Below are 26,705 nucleotides of genomic sequence, written 5' to 3'. Positions count from 1 at the left end.
TTTTCAAACCAAATGTAATATTTATAAATGGATAATCCCATTTCCGATGAACACAAAACCAGAACCATATCCCTTCATAGAATCATATAAGCTTTAAATGTGCATTAGGGTGAGTCCATCTGCAGTTTAGAGGAAATGTAATATTCCAGATGACTGTTCCTCAAACCTATAAGCTCCATCAACAATATCCATCCCAAGAACGTTAACATTTTTAGGCAAAAAGATCAAACCTTAGAACAAATGGAATCCAAAACACTCCAGTAGTAGAGGGTATTTACGTTGAGGAAAGAGAAAAAAAAAAAAATTAAAAATTAAAAACCCAACACTACATCAGTTTTTGCTTTAGGATATTTTTTTGTTTTTCCTCTCTGACTTCTTTACATGACACAACAGCTGGGATCCACTGGTTGGTGAGGCTGAAATAGAAGCAAAGAAAATGGTTTGACTGTACAAATTGTCTGCTGGTGAATTTGCGTAGCATTGTTTGTCATACCTGCCTCCACTGTAACCTACACCAAATGGCAAAGTCATTATCTAGCACATGAACAGCATGCAGACTACAACATGCCTTCAATAAAACAATATAAAGAGAAACTCTTTAGTTGCTGGGAAGTGTATATCTGGAAAAAAATAAAAATAAAATAGATTGCTTGTTAAGCCTGAAGCAAAATCTGTGCCATTAAGCAGCACGCTTGTGTGCGGACTTCAGAGTATAAACATCACTCTCTCTCCTCCCCCCCACGTTAGGGAGAGTTTAAAACATGGCATGAGAATTTAGTTACAGCTAGAGATGTTGAAACATTTGCCGCTTAAAGCCAAACAGGCTCTACGCATTTTTTTTAAAAAAAGGTTTACTACTTTCACTGGAAGGCTATTTTAAATGGACACTTTACAGACCAAATACAAATAATTTTTTAAAGATCACTGTTTAGTAGATCTATCCCAAATAAAGCCAAAATTTTAGTAGGGGGGTGTATAGCTAAAAACTACTTGCAAACACTGCAGGTGTTTTGGCAGAAGCCCATTAGTGGTTGTCCAATCATAAGCTTCCACTGCAGCTCAATGGAAAGTCTTTGCAAGGCAGGTGCTCATAACAACTGCAACCTGTTTAGCTTCACTGAGCTAAAGAAATAAGGGAAACGTTTCTCTCTAAATTATTTTCCTGCATAGCGTAACCAGTGGTTGTAAAATACATATATACCAATCACATGGGATACAAATAACTAATGTTCTGCTTTTTTTTTTTACTGGTTCCTGGTTCTGACATACAGAAGGCTTACATGCATGCATATGTAGTAAGTTTGGTTAATAGGACTTGCACTAATGAAAGATGCAGCAGGCACATCAGAGTGGTCTCACCTGCTGAACGATCAAGGTGCATGAGGCTTGAAGGCCATCATGAAACTAAACATTTCTTTTTTCTTCGTTTGCTCTAATTTACCAAAGAAATTGGCAAATAAACGTAAAATTGGCCAACTATTCTCAATCCTAAAAAATAATACCGAGAGGTTAGCAGAAGTCACTGCATTACCTGGGCATGAAAATGAGACGATGTAAACTCCTCTTCATAAATTTCTTCACCCATTTCACTCTCATCACTGAATATCAGCTTTAGTGTACTCTCAGCACATTCCTGAAATCATTTAAATTTGACATATTGGCAATTACAGACTCCAGTTACATATGCAATGATTAATCTCAGCAGGAGAATATGAATATATAAAAAAAAAATATGAAAAAAAATACAAAACCCTCCCCCTCGAGTTTCAGATATTACTAATAAACAAACAGGATACTACATATCAAAATTGTTTGCCAATTGTGTCATTTCTAACCTGGGATACGCTGGGCGTCAATCCCCCACGTTCCCTCTACTGAATAGGAGAGCCAAACGCAGTGCAGAGCTAGTCCTGCCAGGCTAAGGTCAGTAAATAGAGTTTCCTGCTGAGAGAAGGCAGGGACTGGCACTGGGAGATACCCGTTTAAATCTAACTGGGGGGTGCCAGGAGTCCCCTGACACTTACCACAACACAATTTAGTGTTCATTTAAACTGAAACAGTGCACTTCATACATTTAAAGAACAGTGTTCGTTTGTCCCCTCACCTCAGTAAAATATTATTGCAGCATTTACCAGAGAAAACTGTTTTAAAAAAAAAAAAAATCAATAAAAAAAACACACCACGCCACAGCATATGCGGGAAACAGCTTTGCTGCCCCATGAGGTCTAAGGTACTCCCATGCAGTTATACATAAATGCAATCCATTCAAAAGTATTCCTTAAGCTGTATCAGGAGCACAGGTTAAACTAGTGCCTGGCAGGGCTTATTAAACTAGACAAAAACAAACACACACTAACCCTGTTCAAGTACCTAAACCACAATGTTTCATAGATTTGTTAGTATTAACAATCCAATGTGCAAAAACCCATTTTATACTCACTTCACCAGTGGAGTCCAAAAGTGTTAATTTAACATCATCACCTGTGCCCCAACATATCTGAGATTTCCAAACCAAGTCAGACGGCGGGCGGTGCACAGCGCCTGCACATGCAGCCCAAATCTAAAAAAAAAACAAAACAAAAAAAAAAAAAAAAAAACACACAAACGGTAAACACTACAACTTTAATAAACAAAACAGTTATTTACTAAACGGAGAATCCAAAGTGAATTTTCAAGTTTAAAGGGCATAATATCAAAATGGAGAGCATAGCTGCTAGTATTCCACACTATCTATTTGGACCTTTTAAATCCTCACTTTAGTGAACAACAGAGTGGAAAATGACTGCACAGGGTTTACTATCTACGCTATTTTCCTTGCAAGGAAAGTGCTAAACATGCTTCACAATGGTTTCAAAGCATTTAGGAAAGTGCATGTAAATACCAAGTGCATCCATTGGCCTATTTAGTACTGGGAGAAGGAGGTGGTTTCTTAAAAAAATGCCATAACTTGAGCATCCCTAGAACAACTGCACCTCACAAGTCACACACCAACGTTATGGATGGGTTAATTTATTACAAAACAAATCCAGCCTGCTAATAAATTATACAAGATGTAGATTGCAGCTTTTGACTAAAAACTAGTCTACCTGGAAGCATTTCAATTGACATTAGTTACCAGAATAATTTTATTTAAATGCACTTGTCAGAAGAAATTTCATTTAAAAAAAACAAAAGTTTCATCCATGGCAACCTAAACTCTTGCAATGTGTCATTCACGTGACAATTCACTTCAACATTTGCCAACAGAAAAGAAATTCTCTAATATTTGATAATATATTTAATGAAAAGTAAAGTCTGTGTGTGGAATTGAGCTACTTACAGTTACACTTTGACCTGCTTCAAGTACAAATCTGCCAGGAAACTTGTACACTATATCAGTTAGACTTCCATGCTGTCGCCTAACTGTCCATCCATGCATTTGCTGATCCTGTCGAGATATTTGAAATGCGTTTACAAATGAGAATTTTGAAACGGAAACGGTTAAAGAAATTCCGGTGGAAATATATAGGTTTTTACTTTATGGTCATACTATGGCCACATTAGTTAATTGAATATAGCTTTTATTCATAACAGAATCTTTGCTCTGGGTGTCATGATGGACATGTTCAATAAAGAAGCAAAAACAATACAGTAAACATCAGTGAGGGCTAGGATGTTTATAGGAGTATAGTTGGGTGTAAATATAAATATACAATAACAGGTGAGGAAAAACTAAATGACTAATTTAATATAGTAACTAACTAATTCCATTTACATATAGTTAGAGGATAAAAGTACAGTAAAAACACTGGCAATATACAGATATTGAAGAAAGCACTGAACAATCAACTATCCTGCAGTGTATGGTAGAAACGAAAATGAAAAATAAATAAATAAATAAAATGGCTTCTAACAGCCATAGGCTTTCTTCTAAACCAGGAATCATCCAGAGAAGATCACGTTAGGCTGAAATAGCATAGACGGGACACACTTTGATGGCATGTGAAGCTCATGCATTTCAACAATGAAGCGGCACAATTTAAGTTACGATAACACGGGATTGTGTTTACATTTAAATTCATTTTGCACATATAATGCAACATGCCATAGCATCACCGTTTCCCAACTGGCTATTGGCAGCTGCATCACCTCTAATAAACACGATTACAGATGGCATAGAAATTCCACAGTAACTGCATTTGGGCTTAAGTTTGCCTATATCCCAAATTGCAGTGCTAGCATTAAACAAAAAAACAGCAAATGTCATTCGAGAATCATGCACATCAAAAAATACATTTTTTGGACTTTCCTCCTACCAATAGTGATACTCCTCTCTCACTTTTCCTTCAAGTTGGTGGTAATCACATCAGCCCATCATTGCAAGCACACTGGTCTTGGCTTTTATTCTGGCCTCACCTTTGAGCCTTGTCCATGATCTAGTAATCACTTGCATGGATTATTTTAACAAGCACCAACTACAAGCACTAACTAGAAAGGATGCTTGTCTGGATCTCGTTATAACAAACAATGTTGATCTTTTAACCAACATTCAAGTAGGGGAGCATTTGGGAAATAGTGATCACAATATGGTAACTTTAGAAATAAACAAAAACCAAAAGCATGTGGGGTATATTAAAGACGTATAAATTTTAAAAAAGCCAATTTGAATAAGATTAGGGCAGCTCTACAACATATCGACTGGCATAAACTCCTTAGGGATAAAAACACTGAGGAAAAATGGAAACTATTCAAACAAATATTAGAAAGGTAAATTTCACAGTATGTACCATTGGGTAATAAATATAAAAGAAACAAATTAAAACCAATGTGGCTTAGTAGAGAAGTAAAACAAGAGACTAAAAATAAGAAAAATGGCAAAACAAAAAAACAAACAAAAAAAAAAAAACACAAAACCAGAGGCATCCTATATAAGAAAGCCAATAGTACTTGCAAAAAGGCAATTAAAGTGGCTAAACTAGAAAAATTGAAATTGATAGCCAAAGAATGCAAAACCAACCCCAAAGTTTGTTCCAAGTACATCAATTCTAAAAAAAAAAAAAAAAAAAAAAAGTGTAGGTACACTGAAAACAGAGATGGGTCTGTTAGTTCATGAAACCATTTTTCTTCAGTATATATTAATGAGGATCCTATGGCAAGAGATAAGCAAATAATTGCTGCAACAAACTTGCAGATAATGCAGATAACTCGAGACAAGGTCCTACAGCTATTAAAAAGAAAATGTAAATAAAGCTCAGAGGCCTGACTGTATCCACCCACGGGTACTTAAGGAGCTAAGTGGGGAAATATGTGAACCTCTGTATTTAATTTTTCAAGATTCTTTCTTTTCAGGTATTGTACCGGAGGATTGGAGGAAGGCAGATGTTGTTCCTATATTTAAAAAGGGTTCAAAATCCTTGCCTGGAAATTATAGACCTGTGAGCTTAACTTCTGTGACAGGGAAATTATTTGAACGGCTATTAAGGGATAATATTCAGGAATTCATTGGGAAGAACTGTGTTATTAGCAATAATCAGCATGATTTTATGAAACATAGGTCATGTCAAACTAACCTAATGGCATTCTACGAAGAAGTAAGTAGAAGTATAGATCAGGGTGTTGCAGTGGATGTGATCTACTTGGATTTTGCCAAGGCATTTGATACGGTTCCTCACAATAGGTTAGTCTTCAAACTAAAAGAAATTGGTCTAGATGAATATTCTTGTTCTTGGTTAGAACATCGGCTTAAGGATAGAGTACAACGAGTTGTCATTAATGGTAAAATTTCAAGCTGGACAAAAAAAAGTGGTAAGTGGTGTCCCCTCAGGGTTCTGTTTTGGGACCGCTTCTATTTAACATATTTATAAATTATCTTGAAATGGGCATTGAAAGCCATGCATCAGTGTTTGCAGATGACACAAAACTTTCTAAAGTAATACAATGTGAGCAGGATATTGCCTTGCTGCAGAGGGATTTGGATAGATTGGGGGACTGGGCACTAAAATGGCAGATGAAATTTAACGTAGAGAAATGCTAAGTTATGCACAAGCAATTTACACCCTAAATGGTAGTGAACTAGGGACGACCACACACACGAGAAGGATTTGGGAATTGGCAGCAATTTGCAATGTCAATCTGCCATTGCTAAGGCCAGTAAGGTTTTGTCATGTATAAATAGGGGCATAAATGCGAGATGAAAATATCATTTTGCCTCTTTATAAATCGCTGGTAAGACCACACCTTTAATATGCTGTGCAATTTTGGGCACCTGTTCTAAAGAAATATCATTGCACTAGAAAAAGTGCAGACACAAAATTGATAAAAAGGAATGGAGCATTCTAGTTATGAAGAAAGGTTAAAAAAAATGTAAATCTCTTTAGTTTGGAAAAACAGTGCCTGAGAGGGGATATGATAACATACAAATATATTCGGGACCAGTACAAACCATTATCTAGAACTCTATTCATAAAAAAGGGCTATACATAGGACACAAGGTCACACATTTAGTCTTGAATAAAAGAGATTTCATCTAAGGCAAAGAAAAGGTTTTTTTTTGTTTTACAGTAAGAGCAATAAGGATATGTAATTCTTTGTCAGTCTATACAGATGTTTAAACTGCAATTGGATAAATACTTGCAAAAACATAACATACAGGGATATCATTTCTAATTAGTGGGGTAATAGCTGCTTGATCCAAGGAGACATCTGACTGCTATTTTGGGGTCAAGAAGGAATTTTTTCCTAGTTTGTTGCAAATTTGGAAGCGCTTCAGACTGGGTTTTTTTTTTGCCTTCTTTTGGATCAACAGCAAAAACATATGCGAGAAAGGCTGAACTTGGACGCAAGTCTCTTTTCAGCTATGTAACTCTTCTAATTGGTCTTCCCACAAGTTGTATTACCCCGCTACAGTGTAATGAATGCTGCAGCTAGACTGATTTTCCTCTCCTGTCATTCTTCTCAAACCTTTACCCTCTTTCAGTCCTTACATTGGCTTCCTGTATCCAAGAGGAGTCAATTCAAGATACTAATTCACACCTATAAAGCACTCAATACTAGCAGCACCTCATCTCTTCACTGACCCGTAGGTATGCCCCTTCTCGGTCTCTCCGCCTTGCACATGACCTTCTCCTGTCTGCTGCTCACACCCATACGGCCAACTCACGCTTGCAGAACTTCTCCTTTGCAATAGCCTGCCGACCACCATCAGGCTCTCCCCTAGGTTTTAATCTTTTAAAAAGTGCCTCAAAACCCATCTCTTTAGTAAAGCTTATGGCCTCCCAGAGTAACCTCTACCTCACATACCTGTCCCTTGCTCTCTCATAAAGGGAAACCATTCTCCTCCAGCTCTGCTTCACCCCACCTTGTTTGATTGCTACCTCCTGTCCTGTTTTATACCCCACCTCCTATAGACTGTAACTGAGGTAATTCTGCCAACGAATGCTCCTAGTGCTCACAGGACTCCAAACACTCCACCAGACACCTTCAGCACCGCAGTCCCCACGTCCAGCGTTACAGCTTGGCTGGGAACTCGCCGTCTCCTACCCACCCTGGACCTACAACAAGGCTCCAAGTTCCAGTGGGTGAACCTCTCTTCCTCCAGAGAGTCAAGCAGGAACAGATCTTAAAAAAAAAAAGCTTTGTGATTATAATCCCTGGTGAATATAGTGATATAGCAATCCTCAGGGTACATGCAGCCTTTCCCCCCCCCACACGAGACAATACTCTATGTTGAGGGTAAAACAGGAACGCTTTAATGCAAAGCAAGCACTTACAATTTATACACACACACACACACACACACACACATTTAAACCCCCAACAGCCTCATTTACATACAATAGGTTACATAGAGCACTATAGTACAAGGAAGGGTGGGGTCAGAAAATAGCAAGGGCTGATGGGCGACTGAGGAGGGACAAGGCAGCCAGTTTAAACTGGTCTGCCAGTGTCCCTGGGACAACACCCTGCTGGGGGAAACCATAGCACAGGAAAGAGGGGGAGGGGGAAGAGGCACATTTTCCCATAGAAGTCACTTTTTAACATGTCTTTTTGCAGGGCCCATAGTCTTTGGGCAGGAGGCTGGCAAACAGGCACCTCCAAAAACAAGTGACGAGTTCATTTTCGCCACAGACTGCAAGCTCATTTGAGCAGGGCCCTCCTTCAACCTATTGTTCCTGTAAGTTTTTGTAATGGTCTCATTTATTGTTAAATCTCCCCCTCTGATAATATGGTAAAGTGCTTCGGAATATGCCGGCGCTATATAAAGACCAATAATATACAATTCTCTAGTATTGTGCAATGCTTTAACCCCTTTGTGACGAGACCTTTTTTTTTTCAATTGTCTTACCGTTAAGGACCAGGGTTGTTTTTACATTTCTGCTGTGTTTGTGTTTAGCTGTAATTTTCCTCTTACTCATTTACTGTACCCACACATTATATACACCATTTTTCTTACATTAAATTGTCTTTCTAAAGATATCACTATTTTCATCAGATCATAATTTTTTTTATTAACCGTAAATTAACAAAACACACCACTTTTTCGAACTTTGACCCCCAAAATCTGTTACGCATCTACAACCGCCAAAAAACACCAGTGCTAAATGGTTTCTAAATTTTGTACAGAGTTTAGAAATGCCCAGTGTTAACACGTTACTATTTCCAAACAATTTTTCCCCCCCAGAATTAACTAAAGTTACATTGTAACACTGATATCTGTCAGGAATAACCCTTCACACATATTTAAAAGAAGACAACCTAAGGTATTAAACTTGGGGTATTGTGACTATTTTCATGCAACTATTTTACCACCAATCAATGCCAAAAAAAAAAAAAAAAAAAAGTTGGTAATTTTGACACACACATAGCAATTTAACCCCTTAAGGACACATGACGTGTGTGACACGTCATGATTCCCTTTTATTCCAGAAGTTTGGTCCTTAAGGGGTTAAGAATACCTGTACTGAGAACTTTAAGGGTTACTGCCAAAGAACACACTTTATAGGTTTTCTGCAACATCTCCCAAGTACAGTGTGTTGGGTTCTCTGGGGGCTAAAGACCTTGTTATGTGTTACTGACAAATAATAACCTCAATATGTGTTCAGCAACATCTCCAGAGTATAACAATGCAGTGCCCACAATGTACAGGTTTTATGGGTTGCAAACTTACAGGGGTCAAATGTAGGGCTTTCCCCTTTTCCATGTTTGCACATTGAAATTTGCCAGATTTGTTTTCTGGGCCTTTGTTGCCTTTGAGACCATATGGCAGCCCAGGAATGAAAATGAATAAACCCATCATGGCATACCATTTGTAAAAGTAGACACCCTATTTTGAATACCGTGGGATATGTCTAGTCTTTTTAGTAGCCACTTAGTCACAAACCCTGGGCAAAATTAGCGTTTATATATTTTTTTTTTGTATTTTTCACCGATCTCAGTATAATTAAGTGTTCTTGCATAGCAAGACCACTTAATGTTATCACATACATATATACACACACACACAAATTATTCTTATTATAGCCAAATTTACCACCCTAACTCCTCCGACAGTTTTTACACTACATAGACAGCAATATACCGAAATGCGTGGAGTGTTCCCGATTGGATTGCTATTACTTTGTGGAATGTTTTGCCGAATGGTTCACGGAATATAATCATTTTTGTGGCGAAATTTGTCCCATAGGAATGAATGGCAAAGCTAGAGTGGGAGCTGGCAAAAGCTGAAAAATCAGGACATGATTTCTAAACTGCCACCACTCCCTCATTTTCAATCCCACCTACACAAATATTATATCAAAACGTTCAGCTATCCCTGAAAAAAATTCAGCTATACATAAAAATGTCCACGGCTAAGCCATAGTCCTGATAGTTTTCACAATATGACCATTTGTTTGCAACTCACGCCGTCCATTGAAACTCCACTCTGCAAAGCTCACATTTGAAGGGCAATTTCTAAACTGCGACTGTGCCTTCATTTTTAATACTTCAGGAGACATATACTATGCATCAAATGTAGGTCTGGGTCTTGTGATTCTCACAATATAAAACTCTTCGCTGTAGGATTTATAGTTTTTAAAATCCGACCGTTTGAAGAAGGCAACTATTATCTCACATAATACTGGTGGAGGCAAGAACACGTCACACAATTTCCCCAGAAATTGTAGCTTTTCTAGTACATTTTACTGCTGTAAAACACTCATTTGTTTAGAGTAACGTCTCACTCATTTGTTTAGAGTAACGTATCACTCATTTGTTTAGAGTAACGTCTCAAAAACAACAGTACCCTTCAAGTACAGGTTCTATGATGATTTGGAAAGTTACAGGGTCAAACATAAGATTCGCCAATTTCTTTTTTGTAAATTGATATTTGCCAGATTGGCCATGTTGCCTTTGAGACGTATGGGAGCCCTGAAATAAAAATTAAACCCACCATGACATAGCATTAGAAAAAAAAATAGACAACCCAGGGTAATTAAAATTGGGTATTTCCAGTCTTTTGTAGTAGCCACAAACTCTTGCCAAAGTTAGCGTTCATATTTGTTTTTTTTAAACCACAAAAACTGCACTTTTACTCGTGACCGGTTTTAAACACTCATTTGTGTTCAGTGAAGTCTCCCGAGTATAACAATACCTCCAATGTAAAGGGTTTATGGTGTTTTGGAAAGTTACGGGGTTAAGTTATTAAAATGGCAAGAAAGGTGTATAAAATTAAATTATTTTTTTATTTTATTTTTTAACCCACTATATAGTGATAATAGCTGTAACTTCCTAATCAAGTTAATGAAACGTAAATATTCTATGGTTATACAAAGGGATATTTCTTTTCTCAAATTACAAGCCAGGATAATCATTTTATTTTAACATTTGCACCTTCATCTACCTTCAAAATCTTAACATCTTTTAAAATGCTGATATCCTGTAGTTCAAAAATTTTAACTGAAAATTAAATAAGGTTTAGCGAATATACTTTGAATACAAGCTTGTAAATCAGATTAAATGAAATATTAAACAGGTTACCTCTTCTGAACTGTTCACCAATCTGACATATTTTCCATCCGGATCGATATCATTTATAGTCACTGGCCCTACTGAAGAGCCTTTCTGGACAACTTCAAACTCTCTTCTGGATTCAGCTCTCTCAGTTGCAAGTTTCCTCTTCTTCCCACGTGATAATCGAGAAACTGAAGTTCTCTGTGAAGGGCTTGGTGACAGTTTTAGCCTAGATTACAGGAATGTATGCAAAATTATGGAGACTGCCCTCTTTATTCGAAAGTACCAATATTCCCGCTTTATACAAGGATTAGGCCACGTATTAGACAATCAATAGGCAACAGTAAAGGTCCACACAAGACCACTCATTTAGATAATGTGAAAAATATGCTCTGCACCTCTATTAAGGACCTACCTCTGCTCCTCTCCTTCCAGCATCTTTCTATAAGCATTTATTTCCATATCCAAGGCCAGTTTTACATCAAGCAACTGCTCATATTCATCCAGTTGAATCTGCAGCCGTTGTCGCATCTCAGCCACTTCATGATCCTTCTCATTCATTTCCCTTCTGTGTGATTCACATGCATTTTCTAGCATATCCTCAAGATCCCTTTGTTTAGCCTCAAGTGCAGAGTTCTGTGATTGATTGAGAGGAGAAAAAATAAATAAAAAAAAGCTACACACACTTCACATTTTATTTTAAGTGGTGCCAAGGAGAAGTGCGTTTTTCCTCCGTAAGATGAAGAAAAAGAAACGCTGTAGTATCAGGAATACAAACACTATAGGTATAAATGCCCCAGCAAGGTGTCCAGCCCCCGTCGACAAGGTAAAAGTTGACTTTACTCTTTTTCAAGCACAGGTCTCCTCTCAGCTGGCTGCAGCCGCCTTTGCAAAGATCAAATCTCAGCCAATCTAATGCTTTCCCATAAGAAAGCACGGGAAGGCTATCGCTCATGCCCAGCAAAATGCCCCACTGTGCCAATCAGCATCATCTCACAGAGCTGTATTGAATCAATGCATCTCTATTGGGAATATTCAGTGCCTCCATGCACAGCATGGAGACTAATGTCAGTGCTGCACAAGAGTAGCACTGACCCCAGAAGCACTTCTAGTGGCCATTGCCTTTTCCCGGTTTACCCTAAAAAGCCTGCATGGACATTAAGCTGTAGTTGTTCTGGTGACTAGTGTCCCTATAGTGACTTAAGTTGTACCTGCTTTTGATACTGGCTCAGCTGTGATGTTAAAGAGTCTATTCTTTGCTTCGTGGACATGATCTCTTCCCTGGTGGCACTAGCATAATCATTGTTCTTTACTGCCGCCAGCTGGGCATTCTCCAACTGTGAAATAAGGAAAAACTTAGGTATAAGAAGTCAAATACAAGGTAAGATACATTGGCAGCTGTGGAAATAAATTTAAAAATAACATGATTACAATTATTTATATACAGTGTCAACATATTCCACAGTGCTGTACATACACCTGCATTTACTTTGACTGATCTGGTCATTTATAGTAATTAAATAAAATGCATTATGCTTTAGATCTGCATCGCCTAATGGTTAGGTGTAACCTCAAAGGGGCAGTCTTGTGCAGTTCGGCGATTGTCCTGCTTCTACGCATTTTTGGAGTTTAACTCACTTCAGGAAGTGTGCATCCAGACACCAACTTATTTTGGACGATTGCTGTGCCTAATCGCCCAGAACTAAAAGTCATGTTTTAGTCAGTCAATTAATCTAAACACCAACTGGTGAAGCAGGATTTATAAAGTTAAAAGTTCTGACTGCAAGCTACACAACTTCACCATGCCACAGAAAACCACTGCTCTGTAATATGCAACGATGTGCTGCAAAAAAGGAAAATTAAAAAAGGGACACACCACTTTATTTTTAATTAACCAGCAGGCATATACTTTAAAAACATACAAAACAAAAACCTTATACAATTTTTGAATTTACAAGATTGTAAATTCAAATTAATTGTATACATTCTGCAGAGTGGCACTTTTCAAGAACCACACTAAAACCTGTATAAGCAATGTGTCCAGAAAACCAACCTGGCAATTGGTAGGCAATACACAAAATAAAAAATGTTGTCCAATATTTATATCAAAACCTAGAATTGCAGAGATAAATGTAAGTTCTATTAAAAAGCATGGTAATCACTGTGCAACACACTTATAATCAGGGCCAGATTAAGAGCCTGGTGCTGACAATTATGGTGGACTTAATTACAGAATTTGATCGACAGAAAACTGGAAACTCACAGGATATAGCTACAAGAAGACATACCCTATGCTAATCTCTGGATTTCAGCTTTCAAGTAAATCCATACCCCCATAACAGCAGTGTCCGGTGAACCAGAATGTCAGTGGGTGTGGTACAAGGGTGGACCACTGATGTGATTTTTGTGACTTTGTTCTGAACTGCCCAAAAGGGACAAACATGACCAAAGAGGGGGCATGTCTGCACGAAGAATTAGGTGGTCAGCCTGCCAATTATGCAGGATAACCAACCAAGGGTATAATGTGCAGACAGCACCCTGAGCTTGGCATAAATGCCTCTAATGATGCGCTAGCTCTATGCTTTTTAAGGACTGTCCACTAGCACTCACTGGTCCACGTCTCTCCTAACCTTACTAGCAGACAGAAGCTCCTGTTATACAGTTTGGGACAGAGAAAATATGTATGAAGCAAGTGTAGAAGAAAGGGAACATATGACAGTGTTGGAGAGACTGAAGCAGCAAGATCATTTGCAAAATGCACAAAGTCAGCTTTACCTAAACCAATTTCATGGTCAGCCAGTTCCCCTACATCACTCTTATGTTAAACATAACTAAGCAAGAGCATTTTTTTTTTAACCAATTGGCATATTCCATAGGAATGGGCCTGCTGATGGAGCTCCATCAGCCCCTATGTTAATTCGGCCCTGCTTATAATAAGTGATGACAAATTTAGGTTTTAAAAATAAAAGTTATTCTTTTGAGGTTATGAGAAGACAGTTCGTCCAAATAGGAGACTATGTGGAGACCCTCTATCCTTAGTTCCACTGAGATGACCACCAGTGTCTTGGTAAAAACCTCTCAGATCAGAGGAGGCGCCAAAAGGAAGGCCAAACTTCTTTGATGAACCAATTTAATGGAACACAAACATGTACTCCTGACCCTATATATAGTGTTAAAACCACCATCTAGCCCCCTTGGCCCACCCTTGTCCTCCTTAAATATTGTAAAATCTTACCTTTATTCAATTTTACAGCTGTTGACTCAGCCCCTAATCTGCCTGCTTGGCTGATATCAGACATGGTGTTTTGAGGCAATCACAATGCTTTCCCCATACGATTAGCAGAGGCTACCAATGAGGCAGATCAGGTGCAGAGCCAGCAAAAGCAAAACACAGCCCTGGCCAATTAGCATCTCCTCAAAGAGATGCATTGAATTAATGCATCTCTGAGGAAAGTTCAGTGTCTCCATGCAGAGGGAGGAGACACTGAATGGCAGTGCTGCACAGTGCAGAAATGCCCTAGGAAGAACCTCTAGCAGTCATCACTAGGCTGTAATGTAAACACTGCATTTTCTCTAAAAAGACAGTATTTACTGCAAAAAGGCTGAAGGGAATGCTCACAGAACAAGTACAATAAGCTGTACTTGTTCTGGTGACTAGTGTTCCTTTAAGTCTTAGATCCAAGATAATCCGAAAGAACCCTCTGCACCCTCTTGACCAAGTCCCAAAAACTGTTCACCGATGGGTGGTAGTTTAGTTTACTTTTTACTTCCTACAACAGAGTGGACTTCATAATCTGCGGAAAAAATAAAAAAAAATTTCCCCCCCCTCAAAGAAGTTTCTTATTTCCTTGTAGTCAAGAGGTTGCCTCTGGTTTCTTCTAGAAATGGGACTACGAAAATGTCTACAGGAAGATTTGTTTCTGCAGATTAAGGTTTTGTAACACTTCCCTTCTGCCATCTGTTTGAGCAAATCATCCAGATGCAATCCAAATAGTCTTCCCTGTTCAAAGAGTATATTACAAAGGGTGTTCCTTGGCTGCTAAATCCACACTGCCCACCTGGCTACATTGGAGAGACTCATTGCTTTAGCAGAAAGTTTAAGCCTTCTAATGAGGAATCTACAAGGAAGTCAGATGCGGGGTGTAAGGCCTGACAGCCAAGCAAGGTAGTCACATGAAACTGGGGGATGATTTAGCCTGTTAAAGGAACATTAGTCACCTACCTAAATTACTTTAGCTAAATAAAGCAGTTTTAGTGTATAGATCATTCCCCTGCAATTTCACTGCTCATTTCACTGTCATTTAGGAGTTAAATCACTTTGTTTCTGTTTATGCAGCCCTAGCCACACCTCCCCTGGCTATGCTTGACAGAGCAAACATATAAAAAAAAAAAAAAACTGGTTTCACTTTCAAACAGACATAATTTACCTTAAATAATTGTATCTCAATCTCTAAATTGAACTTTATTTACATACAGGAGGCTCTTGCAGGGTCTAGCAAGCTATTAACATAGCAGGGGATAAGAAAATCTTAATTAAACAGAACTTGCACTAAAGAAAGCCTAAATAGGGCTCTCTTTACAGGAAGTGTTTATAGAAGGCTGTGCAAGTCACATGAAGGGGGTGTAACTAGGGTTCATAAACAAAGGGATTTAACTCCTAAATGGCAGAGGATTGAGCAGTGAGGATGCAGGGGCATGTTCTATACACCAAAACTGCTTCATTAAGCTAAAGTTGTTCAGGTGACTATAGTGTCCCTGTAATTGACAAGAAGTCTACGTTTTTGGATGCAAATCCCTGGGGACTATCCAGCCGAAAGGCTGACTGGTTCCTGCAGCATTGGTTCTCATTTGATGCCCTGGTGACAAGCCAAGAAATACAATATACGTGGGATTCGGCTGATGAATGCCTGCGGACAAGCCTGAGACAGAGGCGGAGGATTCTTTGCCCTGGTGTACTGTAAACCTGCTCTTGTGCCCTGCCCACCCCTCCTTTGGACCGGTGGGGGATATCCCGGTCCCCACTGCCTGTATCTTGTTGCATCCTCAGCAAGGTCTTGCAATTTGCAGCAAATAAGAGGCCCACCTAAGATGGCTGCTGTAACGCAAGCTCACATCTGTAACAAAGACCTGGAGGGCCAGAAGTGGAGAGACGATTCTGTCAGTTTCAACGCCATCTGCCAGAGATTCTGGTTACATATATATCCACCCGATCTGTGATACCTGAATTTCCCATGGCTCAGAAGTCCCACACTGCAAAGCTTTGCTGCCCAGTCTGTCCTTCATCTGGGAAGAGGGCCCGCATGGAGATATCTCCTGGCAGCAGTCCATAACTCCGTATCGAAAGGCAGTGATGCCTTTGTTAGGGCACTAGTAGCGGTTCCAACACATTGGGGATTTGTTCTGTACTCGTGTACAGCCCTTTGATGCAATATGCAAGTGAGCTTTTATGTCGGTTTGATTTAGAGCATATTTTATAGCCTCTGTCACTGGTTGATATAGTCTCTTAACAGTGTTTGCTTTGCGTTTGATTTACCTTGTTAGTTAATAATCCAAATCTCTTTATTGGACAGTTCCACTTTTTTATAAAGGGGCAGTGTAGGCAAATTGTTGATGGGTGTGTTAGACTGCTTCTTGAACAAGATTCTCAACCAATTATGAATAAGTTCGCTATACACTACTTGAAACCCATGAGTATAGGTGCCAAGACGGATGGGAAAAAAAAAACAAAAAAAAAAAACAAACAAAAAAACACACACAACCTTGTTCTGCTAATTATGAATGCTCAAGTTTCTCTTCTCCCGTTTCTGGCCCTCTGGGCTCCTGCCTCATAACCTCTGCTTACAAAGCTAGATTAAAATGCAAAGAGGGGGGCGAGGCTAAGCCAGCGAGCCGAGCGGTCGCATGTAAGCTGGGCTCCCGTCTTAATGGCCACATTACTGCTGATCCTCGCCAAATCGGAGTCGAAAACCAAGCCGGGAAGCGCTGACTGAGATAAACAAGACCTGGTGACAAGCCTGATTCCCGTTCTAAGCTCCTCAGAGACCGGGAGCCTATGCTGGCCAGACGCGGCCTAGAGGTGAGGGGACTGGGGGGAGGCGGCAGCTCTCCCCAGCCCTGCATCGGAAGGGCAGCTGTATAATCACCCTGTCCCGTCCCCCTGGAACGGTGGGGGTTATCCCGGTCAAAGCTTGACAGAACACCTACCTGCTAAAATCCCAAAGAGGGAGCTCCATTGATGGCAGGAAGAGACAAACTCTGGCAAAATGGCCACCGCCACACACACGAACTACGGAGAGGCCTGACTTCCTTGCCAAACTAGATACGCTATTTGCAAAATTCTGGGAGAAGATGGCACTCAGGGAGCAGCAAGCCCAGGCAAACGAATCTAATAACCACACTCACGGCGGAGCTAGCAGGCATCCAACAAGAGCGCACGCCCCCCCCCCCCAGCAACCAAGGCCCAAAAATGGCGCCGAAGGAGACGGCCTGCAAGAGGAGAACACACACGCACTAGGAAGCGGCCTGAGACTACCCTACTGGCTGAATAGGCGTGCAGCGGACAGACATCTCTCCCATCACAGCAGCGCAGACAAAAGCAGACTTATCTAAAGCACCTTGTCCAGCTACAACCCACTAAGCGAATCCCTACAACATCGCTGAAAACAAAGAGGCCTGCTGAATACCGCCGGCTAAGCCACACCTGGCAATAGAGAGCACGAGCACTGAGAAGACCCAGGTCCGGTAACTGGAGACTATGCAGCCAGAGCAAGGCGGGAGCGCACAGGCACTTGGGGCTTCCTTCCATACAAAAAGGTGGACTTGTGGGTTCCAGTCTTAGCAGCCTGCCATTAACGGGCATAGGATGAGCAGCCCCATACAAAGGCCACAGATCCTTCTGCATGGGTTAGACTTAAGGCTCTGTGACGGGCAACAACTCCCCTGGAACATTCTTACTCTCCCTCTGGGTGTCCACATGTGGTAGGGCAGCCCAGAGAATGTTTTATTTTTCTCTCTAACCTTAGCCCTACCAGCTACACATACTCTGTGACTAGCCTAGGATCAACCTGCTTTACGCCTGTTCAAAGCCTTGCTAAGACAGTGCAATGGTACAACACGGACCTAATTCTCTTGTGTGTATGCCAGTTAAGTTAATACAAAATGCTATTTAATGCACATAGATATCTAATGGCAATCATAATATATTACCAGTGCGAGACTGATCAGTTAAGATATTTAGCCACCCTAAAACATGTATATCGCACTGAATTATGAAGCTGTGCTGAAATGCAACGCTAGTATTTTCACATCATAACAAGAGCCTAACCTGTACACGTTATAATGCAATAGCCAAAATCGGCCAATGCGGGATACCTCCCAGAATACATCGGCATAACTAACGGTCCCTCCTCCTGCAGCTGTGGATAACCCTTAGCTCGGGGTGAGCATGACACTTTAACCAATACCTTTAAATCTGCTTTTTAAACAAGTCCCAACCCTGGGAATAGTACCCAGCGGATACTAAGACATAGAATTAACCCAACTTTAACGAGGTACACTATTTTATCTTATTTTCTCTGACAATGTTAATGTCTGCCTACCCAATATGCCTTGATAACACTCTCACCAGATAATCTCTCTCCTGATGCCCATAACAATTTGTAATGTGCCTCCTGTACCTAAGCGCATAGTTTAAGCTACCGTATTATTTAAATGAGCTCTACGTTAACATTTTGTGTTACTCATTATTTTATGCCTAGTGGGACTTTTCAGATGCAGCTAAATGGTTAAAGCTTGTTTAACCCCTTAATGACCAAACTTCTGGAATAAAAAGGGAATCATGACATGTCACGTGTCCTTAAGGGGTTAAAACATTAATATAAAAGATGTGCATGTTCCTCAAATGTCACTTCCAGTTTTAAACATATAGTATTGAAGCTTGTTCATGATGCTGTGACCTATAGAACGCTTGTATGTAATTTTCATAAATGCACAACCAATATAAAGAATTTAAAATAAATAAAATGCAAAAAGATAGATTACCTTGGCACTAAACGTTTTCTCCAACTGTTCCTTGTATTCTGTGATTTGTCGCTCGTGGTCTCTTCTCAACTCTTGCAAAGCTGTGGCTAATTTGCTTTCAAATTCTGTTCGACAACCAGAGTCTATCTCAACTAATTTAGACTCATGGCGTTTCCTCATCTCCCGGACTTCCTGCAACAGCAAAGACACTTAATATCAAAGACGCTTCACATCTTGAAAGAACATGCCTAACTGGGCTAATTTTATATAAACCAAACCACACTAAGACAAACCAAGACATGAAAAGTAGTTGCACTGGTTATATACACAATATAGCTTGGCAGCTGCTTCCTGCCCATTGTGTATGCAGGCTGAGCTGGGCAACACTGACCATTGGATGAAGTCACATGGTGCTTGGCAGAAGACCATAACTGATGCTGTACCACCAGATTTAGCTATACAGGTCTATATCCTATAGATTATTGGTTAATGGTGCAGAGAGTGTTTGAATAAAAGAAAACTGAAGAATTGCAGAGCATAATGATGCTATGTTGACATTCTGTATAGTGGGAATGAAATTTGACAATAACTAGCAAGTGAAACTCATAACATACCTGTTCATGAATGGACTTTTCAAAGTCCATCTGCTCTCGAAGAGTTTGCATCTTATTTTCCAGGTCAACTCTCCATAGCATCTCTTTATGCAGCTGCTTGGTGGTATCCCGTAAAGAAGCTTCAGCCTGAGAAACAGTAAAAATGTGTTTGAATTTAACTCACAGAAAGATTTAAAAACAAATGAACAATCTTAGTATGCTATATGCAAATCGTCCAAACACAATAACCATTATATAGGGACATTATAGCCTGTATTTAGATCTTGAAATAAGGTGTGTGTTTTTTTTGAGGTTGACAGAACTCTAAGCAGCTACTAGCTACTGACTGAAATACAGCCATTGCCAAACATAATGCAAAGGAGAATGGTCACTACTGTAACTTTCTGAGCTTCCAAGTTCTGCAAAAATCAGTTATGGGATGTGCTTTGTTTATTGACAATAAAAAAAAAAAAAAAAAAAAAGTTAATTTACTTGCTCACCCCTCCGGATGGCATTTGTGTATTCCGCATTCTCATGTCCAACCAGACTCTGCAAAGTATCTTATCTGTTCTTAGAACTGCATTCTTCTGGACAGTGATCTAATATGTTCCACCTGGAATCTATAGCCATTTCCCCCCCCCCCCCCCCAACATGTGGGTCACAGCCCCAAAGTACTCCTATTACAACTGGGACTACTACTGCCCTCACTTTTCACATACTTTCTAGCTCCTCTTTCAGTCTGTGTCCACTTTCTCAAGCTCCTTCTTCCTGGTGTTACCATCACTGGGTATTACCATATTCATCATCACTGCAGTCTTTCGTTCCGTGTCTAGCATCACAAGGTCAGGTTGGATAGCCACTAATTGCTTGACTGTCTGGATCTGGAAGTCCCACAGGATCTTAACTTTGTTATTCTCAACTACCCTTTGTGGTATCTCCCATCAGGACTTAGGCAGGTCCAGTCCATATTCTGTGCAGATGTTTCAGTACACAATACCGGGTTGTGCCTCTCAGTATATTCTTTTCCTGCTAACATCTTGCACCTTGCTACCATGTGCTGGAATGTCTCAGAGGCTTTTTTTGCACAGTCTGCACCTTTGGTCCAGTCTGGTGTGATAAAACTTTACTTCTATTGCTCTGGTAAAGAGTGCCTGTTCCGCTAGGATTAGTGCTTCAGTCCTGCCTTTTCCAACCAATGGTAGGATATTGTAATGTGAGCCACATCCACTATCTGTCTGACTCTCTGTAGGTAGTTGGATGTTGCTATCCTCTTTGCCTCTTCCCTGTGGTTGCCATGTATTTGTGTACCCAAGGTACTTCAAGCTGTTCTCTACATCTCCTATTTGGCCTTATGGTACATTTACTCCTGTCCTGATCATCTTCCCTCTTTTTGCTGTCATCTGCCCACACTTATCTAGTCAGTATGACATGCCAATGTCCTTGCTGTATATTCTAGTTAGGTGGACCAGGGAATCAATGTCCATCTCACTCTTAGCATACAGCTTGATGTCGTCCATGTAGACTAGGTGATGGAAGTTCCACTCTTGAACCTGTATCCATATCCACTCATTATGATGACTTGGCTAAGGGGGTTGGGGCCTATGCAGAACAGCATTGGGATAGTGCATCATCTTCATATACACCACATTTGATGTTCACTTGCGTTATTGTCCTGAAATTGGCTTTAAGAGTGGTTTTCCAATTGCCCAACAAGTTCTTGATGAAGGCTGCTATGGTCTTGTTGACCTTGTACAGGGCCATGCACTCCAGTATCTGTGTGTGGAACTGTGCCATAAGCTTTTTTTAAAGTAATCCTGGGCAGTGCACAGATTTATCTAGCTGGTCGCAGAATCCTGTGTGACTGATTTGTCTACCAATGTTTTGATCCTCTGGTGTTTCCAACCCTTTTGAGTATTGCTCACTCATGTTCTGCCTCCTAGGCACATTCATTTTGGAGGCTATCATACCTGACAGGGCCTTCAATGTTGTGGGGAGGCAGATGGTATTGTTCCTTTATAAGGGTCCTTAATGTATTGTTCTGTCTTGTGTTAGTGAATCAGGGTGGTAGTCTGTTGCTAGTAGCTGGTTTTCATGCTGCTTGGTATTTGTGAATCACTGCTGGTTCCTGAATCTGGTAGATGTGGATCACGCCATGTCCTGGGTGATCACCAACTCTTCATGCGGGCTACTCATTGTTGGATATCTCTCACTGTGATGGTGATTGGTTCCAGTTCTGGGAGCATGCAGTGGTCTGCTTTCAGGTAGAGTAGCCACTGGACCATGGTGTTATGTGATGCTTCTTTCTCCCAAATTTCTCATGGCCCACCAACAATCCAGGATTTATGCATTTCCCTTTTTTATTCCAATGGAGATGCAGACAAAACCTGGACTGCTGGTGGGTCATGCGGACTGGTTTGGGAACGACTGATGTAGCTAAAAGCCTCTTATTCACCCACTGATTCCACATACATTTTAAAAAGCCTCTCTCATTGGGTCTGCTGTCATAGTAGCAATCAAGCAGGTCTATGTTCTCCAGGAATGGTTTGATTCCTACTTGTCGTAAGATTGCCTTAGTCCCCCAGCATGACACAGACCATGTTAAACCAGGCTACAGCCAAGCCGCCATGGCTCTCTTGGTTTGTGTTACTCATATTATTGAGGCGGGAGGGTACATATCCTACATATCTTTTGGGGACTTGACCATGGACACTTACTGGTGAGGAAGTCTTCACATTTAAGAAAGAAAAGTTGCATTACCGATTGCATGAAAGAGGTCTGGGTCTTCAACAGATACTATTTAATCTACAACTTGTGAATGTAGATCTATTCATGTAATAAATATGTGACAAATATTCAAGGATTACTATTGCTAACAAAAAATGGTAATTTTAAATCATAGTAATCTAAAAAACAAAACAAAATTTGACAATCCTTACGATAGTTATCTGGGATTTCACATCTTTAAGTTCCCCTTCTATACTTCTATTTTGACACAAAACTGTTGCCAGTTCAGCTTCTTTAGAATTTAGTTTTGACTCAAAATCTCGCAGTTGATTCAAAGCCAGGTTCAAATCATTTTCTTTCTTCACATTTCTGAATAAGAGAATTATGTTAGCATTCTGATAAACTAGACAAAACATGGCAGCAGGCAGGGAGAGGTGGAGGGCAGCCTAGCGGGGCAGGGAGAGGTGGAGGGCAGCCTAGCGGGGCAGGGAGAGGTGGAGGGCAGCCTAGCGGGGCAGGGAGAGGTGGAGGGCAGCCTAGCGGGGCAGGGAGAGGTGGAGGGCAGCCTAGCGGGGCAGGGAGAGGTGGAGGGCAGCCTAGCGGGGCAGGGAGAGGTGGAGGGCAGCCTAGCGGGGCAGGGAGAGGTGGAGGGCAGCCTAGCGGCAGGAGAGGTGGAGGGCAGTCTAGCGGCAGGAGAGGTGGAGGGCAGTCTAGCGGCAGGAGAGGTGGAGGGCAGTCTAGCGGCAGGAGAGGTGGAGGCAGTCTAGCGGGGCAGGGAGAGGTGGAGGGCAGTCTAGCGGCAGGAGAGGTGGAGGCAGTCTAGCGGCAGGAGAGGTGGAGGCAGTCTAGCGGCAGGAGATGGAGGTAGTCTAGCGGCAGGAGAGGGTGGTGTTACCTGTTGTGCAGCAGCCGGTGATCCTCCCGGACTTGGCCCAGATCCACCTGCAGCCTGGCCCTCTCGTTGGCGGTCTGGTCCAGCAGTTTCCTGGCGTCGGCCAGCTCGGTCTCATAGAGCAGTTTGAGGCTGCTCACCTCCCGCGCGAATTCTTCCTCCTGCTCCTCCAGCTGCCGTTTCAGGCCGGCCTTGTCGGACTCCAGGGAGCGGACCCGCTCGATGTAGGCGGCCAGCCGGTCATTCAGGTGCCGCAGCTGCTCCTTCTCCTGCAGCCGGCTCAGGCGGGTCGGACTGCCCGGGGATTGAGCCCCCGCCGCCGGTCCCTGTGACGTGCTCCTGCCCGGTGTGCCCGTAGCCATGTCTCCTGTGCGAGTCAGTCAGTGCGCTGATACAGGGTCCTCGTATAACCGCCTCGCGACTGTGCCGTTAGACCGGCCGGGTCAGGGGTTACATGGAGGGAGATCGGCCACGCCCACCTACACCCAGGCTCAGCTTCAACAAGTGTAGCCATCCTTAACCCCCAGCGTGCTGGGCCCCAGTGCCAGCTCATAGGCAGGGCCTGCTGTGACTGTGAAATACATGGCTTTCATAAAAACAAAGACAGCTTAATATTGTTACAGGTTTCTTTAAAAAAAAAAAAAAAAAGGAAGGAAAACAGCATTAACATGGTCAACAATAAAAACAATTAAATTATGTAATTTGTCAAATTCAGCTAATCTATTGGTAATGGTTTCTACTAGTTTTCAAAACAAATTTCACAGACCATTTGACAATTAAAATGTCAGAAAATGTTATCGAGTTCAGGGCTGGTGCAAGGATTTTTGGCTACAGGTGAAAGGACATTTTAAGTATTTGCCTGGGGTGGCCTTTCTGTTTCCTAAACCCCTCTTTCTGTGTCTTCCTCCCCTTTTGGGGAATTTATGCCCCTTTTGTTGTTCTCATTTCCACTGTTGTGGTCTATTACCCCCTCATTTGTCTCTTATCTTACACCCTTTAGTGTATCTTATTCTCTTTTTTGCCCGTCGTCAGGTGCGTAACTAGGAATCACAGGACCCACGTGCAAGAATAGAAGAAGGGCCACCATCATCGCCCCTCCTTGCGCACTCCACGCAGTACACTTGAGTGGATGTGTCTTGTGGCTGAGTGTAATTGTGCAGTTGTTAGCTGAGTGTGATTCTGTGTAATTGTGTTGGTCAGCTGAGTGTGATATGTATGTGTGGAGTTGGTGGAGTGTAATTGTGTGTGTGAGGCTGCCTGAGTGTGACTGTACATGGGGTTTGGCTGTGTGTGTTTGTGAAGTGGCCCTGCTTGGGGTCAGTTCCTTAAAGGACCACTATAGTGCCAGGAAAACAAACTCGTTTTCCTGGCTCTATAGGGTCTTTGGGTCCCCCCAACCCTCAGAGTCCTCCTCCTGCCGGGCTGAAGGGGGAGGAAGGGGTTAAATTCTTACCTTTCTCCAGCACCGGGCTCCCTCGGCGCTGGGGACTCTCCTCCCTCTTCCGACATCATCCGCTGAATGCGCATGCGCGGCGAGAGCCACGTGCGTATTCAATCAGTCCATAGGAAAGCATTTCTCAATGCTTTCCTATGGACGCTGGCGTCTTCTCACTGTGAAAATCACAGGCGGAAGCGCCTCTAGCGGCTCTCAATGAGACAGCCACTAGACTAGAGGCTGAATTAACCCTACTGTAAACAGCAGTTTCTCTGAAACTGCTATGTTTACAGCTGCAGGGTTAACCCTAGATGGGCCTGGCATCCAGACCACTTCATTGAGCTGAAGTGGTCTGGGTGCCTATAGTGGTCCTTTAAGCATGGCAATGCCCAGTGCTGATGCAGACATGCTCGCTTCACTGCTAGCACATTGGCATCCGTGCATCTCATACTCCTCCAACAAGTACATTATGGAGAGTAACACAGAGATAGGAAGCAAGGGGAGTGTCTGACACTCAATCTATGGCTTTAGACTCTGTGCGCCACTGGCAGCCATCTTAGATGTGTTTTGTCAGTAATTGGGAGAGTGATTCAGTAGCCAAAGGGAAAATGTAAGTTTGTGAGTGGAGTATAACTTACAAAGAAGGCAACATGGAAGTGGTGGTGGGCATGTGGAGAATGACAAGGTTTGCTGGAGGAACGTGGTGTGGTAGTGGGGGACGTGGGCAGTGTATGCAATGCTAGGGGGAGTGTGATGATGAAATTGGGGGTTATAAGGACCATTTGGCATGCTGCTGTGGTGAGTGGACCTGTTAGTGTTGGTGAAGAAATGGTGCATGAATGGGATAAATAGTAGAGGATTTGCATTATGAACTCTGGATAGAGGTGGTCAGGCCTAAAGGGGTCTGCTAGTAATGCCACTTTCATCACTGCCGACACCCAAAATGGGTGTTCCTGTCCAGAGAGGTGTGGGGGTGGGGGTCTGTCAGCCAAGGACCTCTTTTCAGGTTGCTAGAAATATCATGGTGTTATTTGCTCCATGATATCAAGTGCTGCGTCTTATCTTTAGTACACAACAAATAGTGTAACTCATCACAGGATTATAGCACTCAATACTGCTTATGACTTATGTGTAAGTATTTTGCAAATTGTAGGTTTATGTGTTAAATAGTTTTATAGCAGATTTTCATGTCTGCTTGTTTTATATTTTCTTTTTACTGTACTAAGGGGTATAACTATAAAGCACAACCTCTTTCACCTCTTTTTATCCTAACTATCCCTCTGTCTCTACTTCAGTCTGCATGTGTTGACTGTTGCATTGTAGGTTTTTGCTTGTGAGGTTACCTGTAGACGTGTTTATTTGGGAAAAGCTGCATCTGCTGTGTGTGTTGTGCTTTTAAGCTGGCTGTGTATTGGGGTGGGGAGGCTTGGTTATGCGGTGTGTGGCCATAGGCATGTGTGTTTAGAGGCTGTGTGTAAGCATAAGCAGTTGTGTTTATGTATGGGTTTGCCTGACTGTGGTGTTTGTGTTGGCTGAGGGTTCTGTGTGTATGGGTTGGCTGAGTGGTGTGCAGGTCTGCTGAGTGTTATATGGATTGGCTGATGTGTGTGGGCTGGCCAAGTGATATGTGAGCTTGTGGTGGAATCTCGGTAAAAATAAATTTAGTAGGCCGAGATTACCACGTGGCATGTGTACGTGCATATGCTGACGTATCGATCAGTTGGATGCACGAGGCAAGATACGATCAGTAGTGTACGGAGCATGTGCAAGAATAAAGGATATAGTATTCCCCTCCTCCATTGTGCTGGACAGGCCATGCGGTCAAACAGGAAGTTAATTCTTATTTGTGTTGATTGGTTAAGAGAATGTGCGGGTGGAGCTTAATATGGGAGGAGTTATATGCCTATATAAGGAGCCTGCACTATTGTCCGGGGCTCAGACTTTGCTGTATTTTGGTGACATTAGTCCCTCTGAGTCCCGATCGGTGATCCAATAAAGAATCTCTTCCTTCCTGAAGAAACCTGTGTCCATCTCTCTGTGCTTGGCTTCCGTCAGTTTCTCCGGTATCATTTGG

General features: G+C 41.7%; 1 protein-coding gene across 1 annotated transcript; it reads right to left on the bottom strand.

Moving 5' to 3' along the window:
- Positions 1 to 377: 377 nt before the first annotated feature.
- On the bottom strand, positions 378 to 23,715 carry LOC134601798 (lamin-L(III)-like). Its single transcript, XM_063446296.1, has 11 exons — positions 23,200 to 23,715; positions 22,517 to 22,673; positions 19,602 to 19,727; positions 19,009 to 19,179; positions 12,180 to 12,305; positions 11,384 to 11,604; positions 10,996 to 11,197; positions 3,320 to 3,427; positions 2,441 to 2,560; positions 1,532 to 1,633; positions 378 to 416 (listed from the first exon to the last, which is right to left on the bottom strand). The coding sequence occupies exons 1-11, from the start codon at positions 23,556 to 23,558 to the stop codon at positions 378 to 380; spliced, it is 1,731 nt and encodes a 576-aa protein (XP_063302366.1). The 5' UTR covers positions 23,559 to 23,715.
- Positions 23,716 to 26,705: the final 2,990 nt, after the last annotated feature.

Source organism: Pelobates fuscus, chromosome 3, assembly GCF_036172605.1.
Source record: "Pelobates fuscus isolate aPelFus1 chromosome 3, aPelFus1.pri, whole genome shotgun sequence".
In the NCBI taxonomy this organism is placed as follows: domain Eukaryota; kingdom Metazoa; phylum Chordata; class Amphibia; order Anura; family Pelobatidae; genus Pelobates; species Pelobates fuscus.
Note: the sequence above shows the minus strand (reverse complement) of the source record. Positions and strands in the feature narration are given on the sequence as shown.

Bases quoted from the DNA above. Each gene is read 5' to 3' on its own strand.
- LOC134601798 (XM_063446296.1), bottom strand. From the start codon at position 23,558: ATGGCTACGGGCACACCGGGCAGGAGCACGTCACAGGGACCGGCGGCG. The intron at 11,198-11,383 runs GTAGGTCCTTAA...CCTGTAATCTAG, and splicing joins CTGGAAGGAGAGGAGCAGAG to GCTAAAACTGTCACCAAGCC. The intron at 3,428-10,995 runs GTAACCTGTTTA...ATATCTCGACAG, and splicing joins TGGTGAACAGTTCAGAAGAG to GATCAGCAAATGCATGGATG.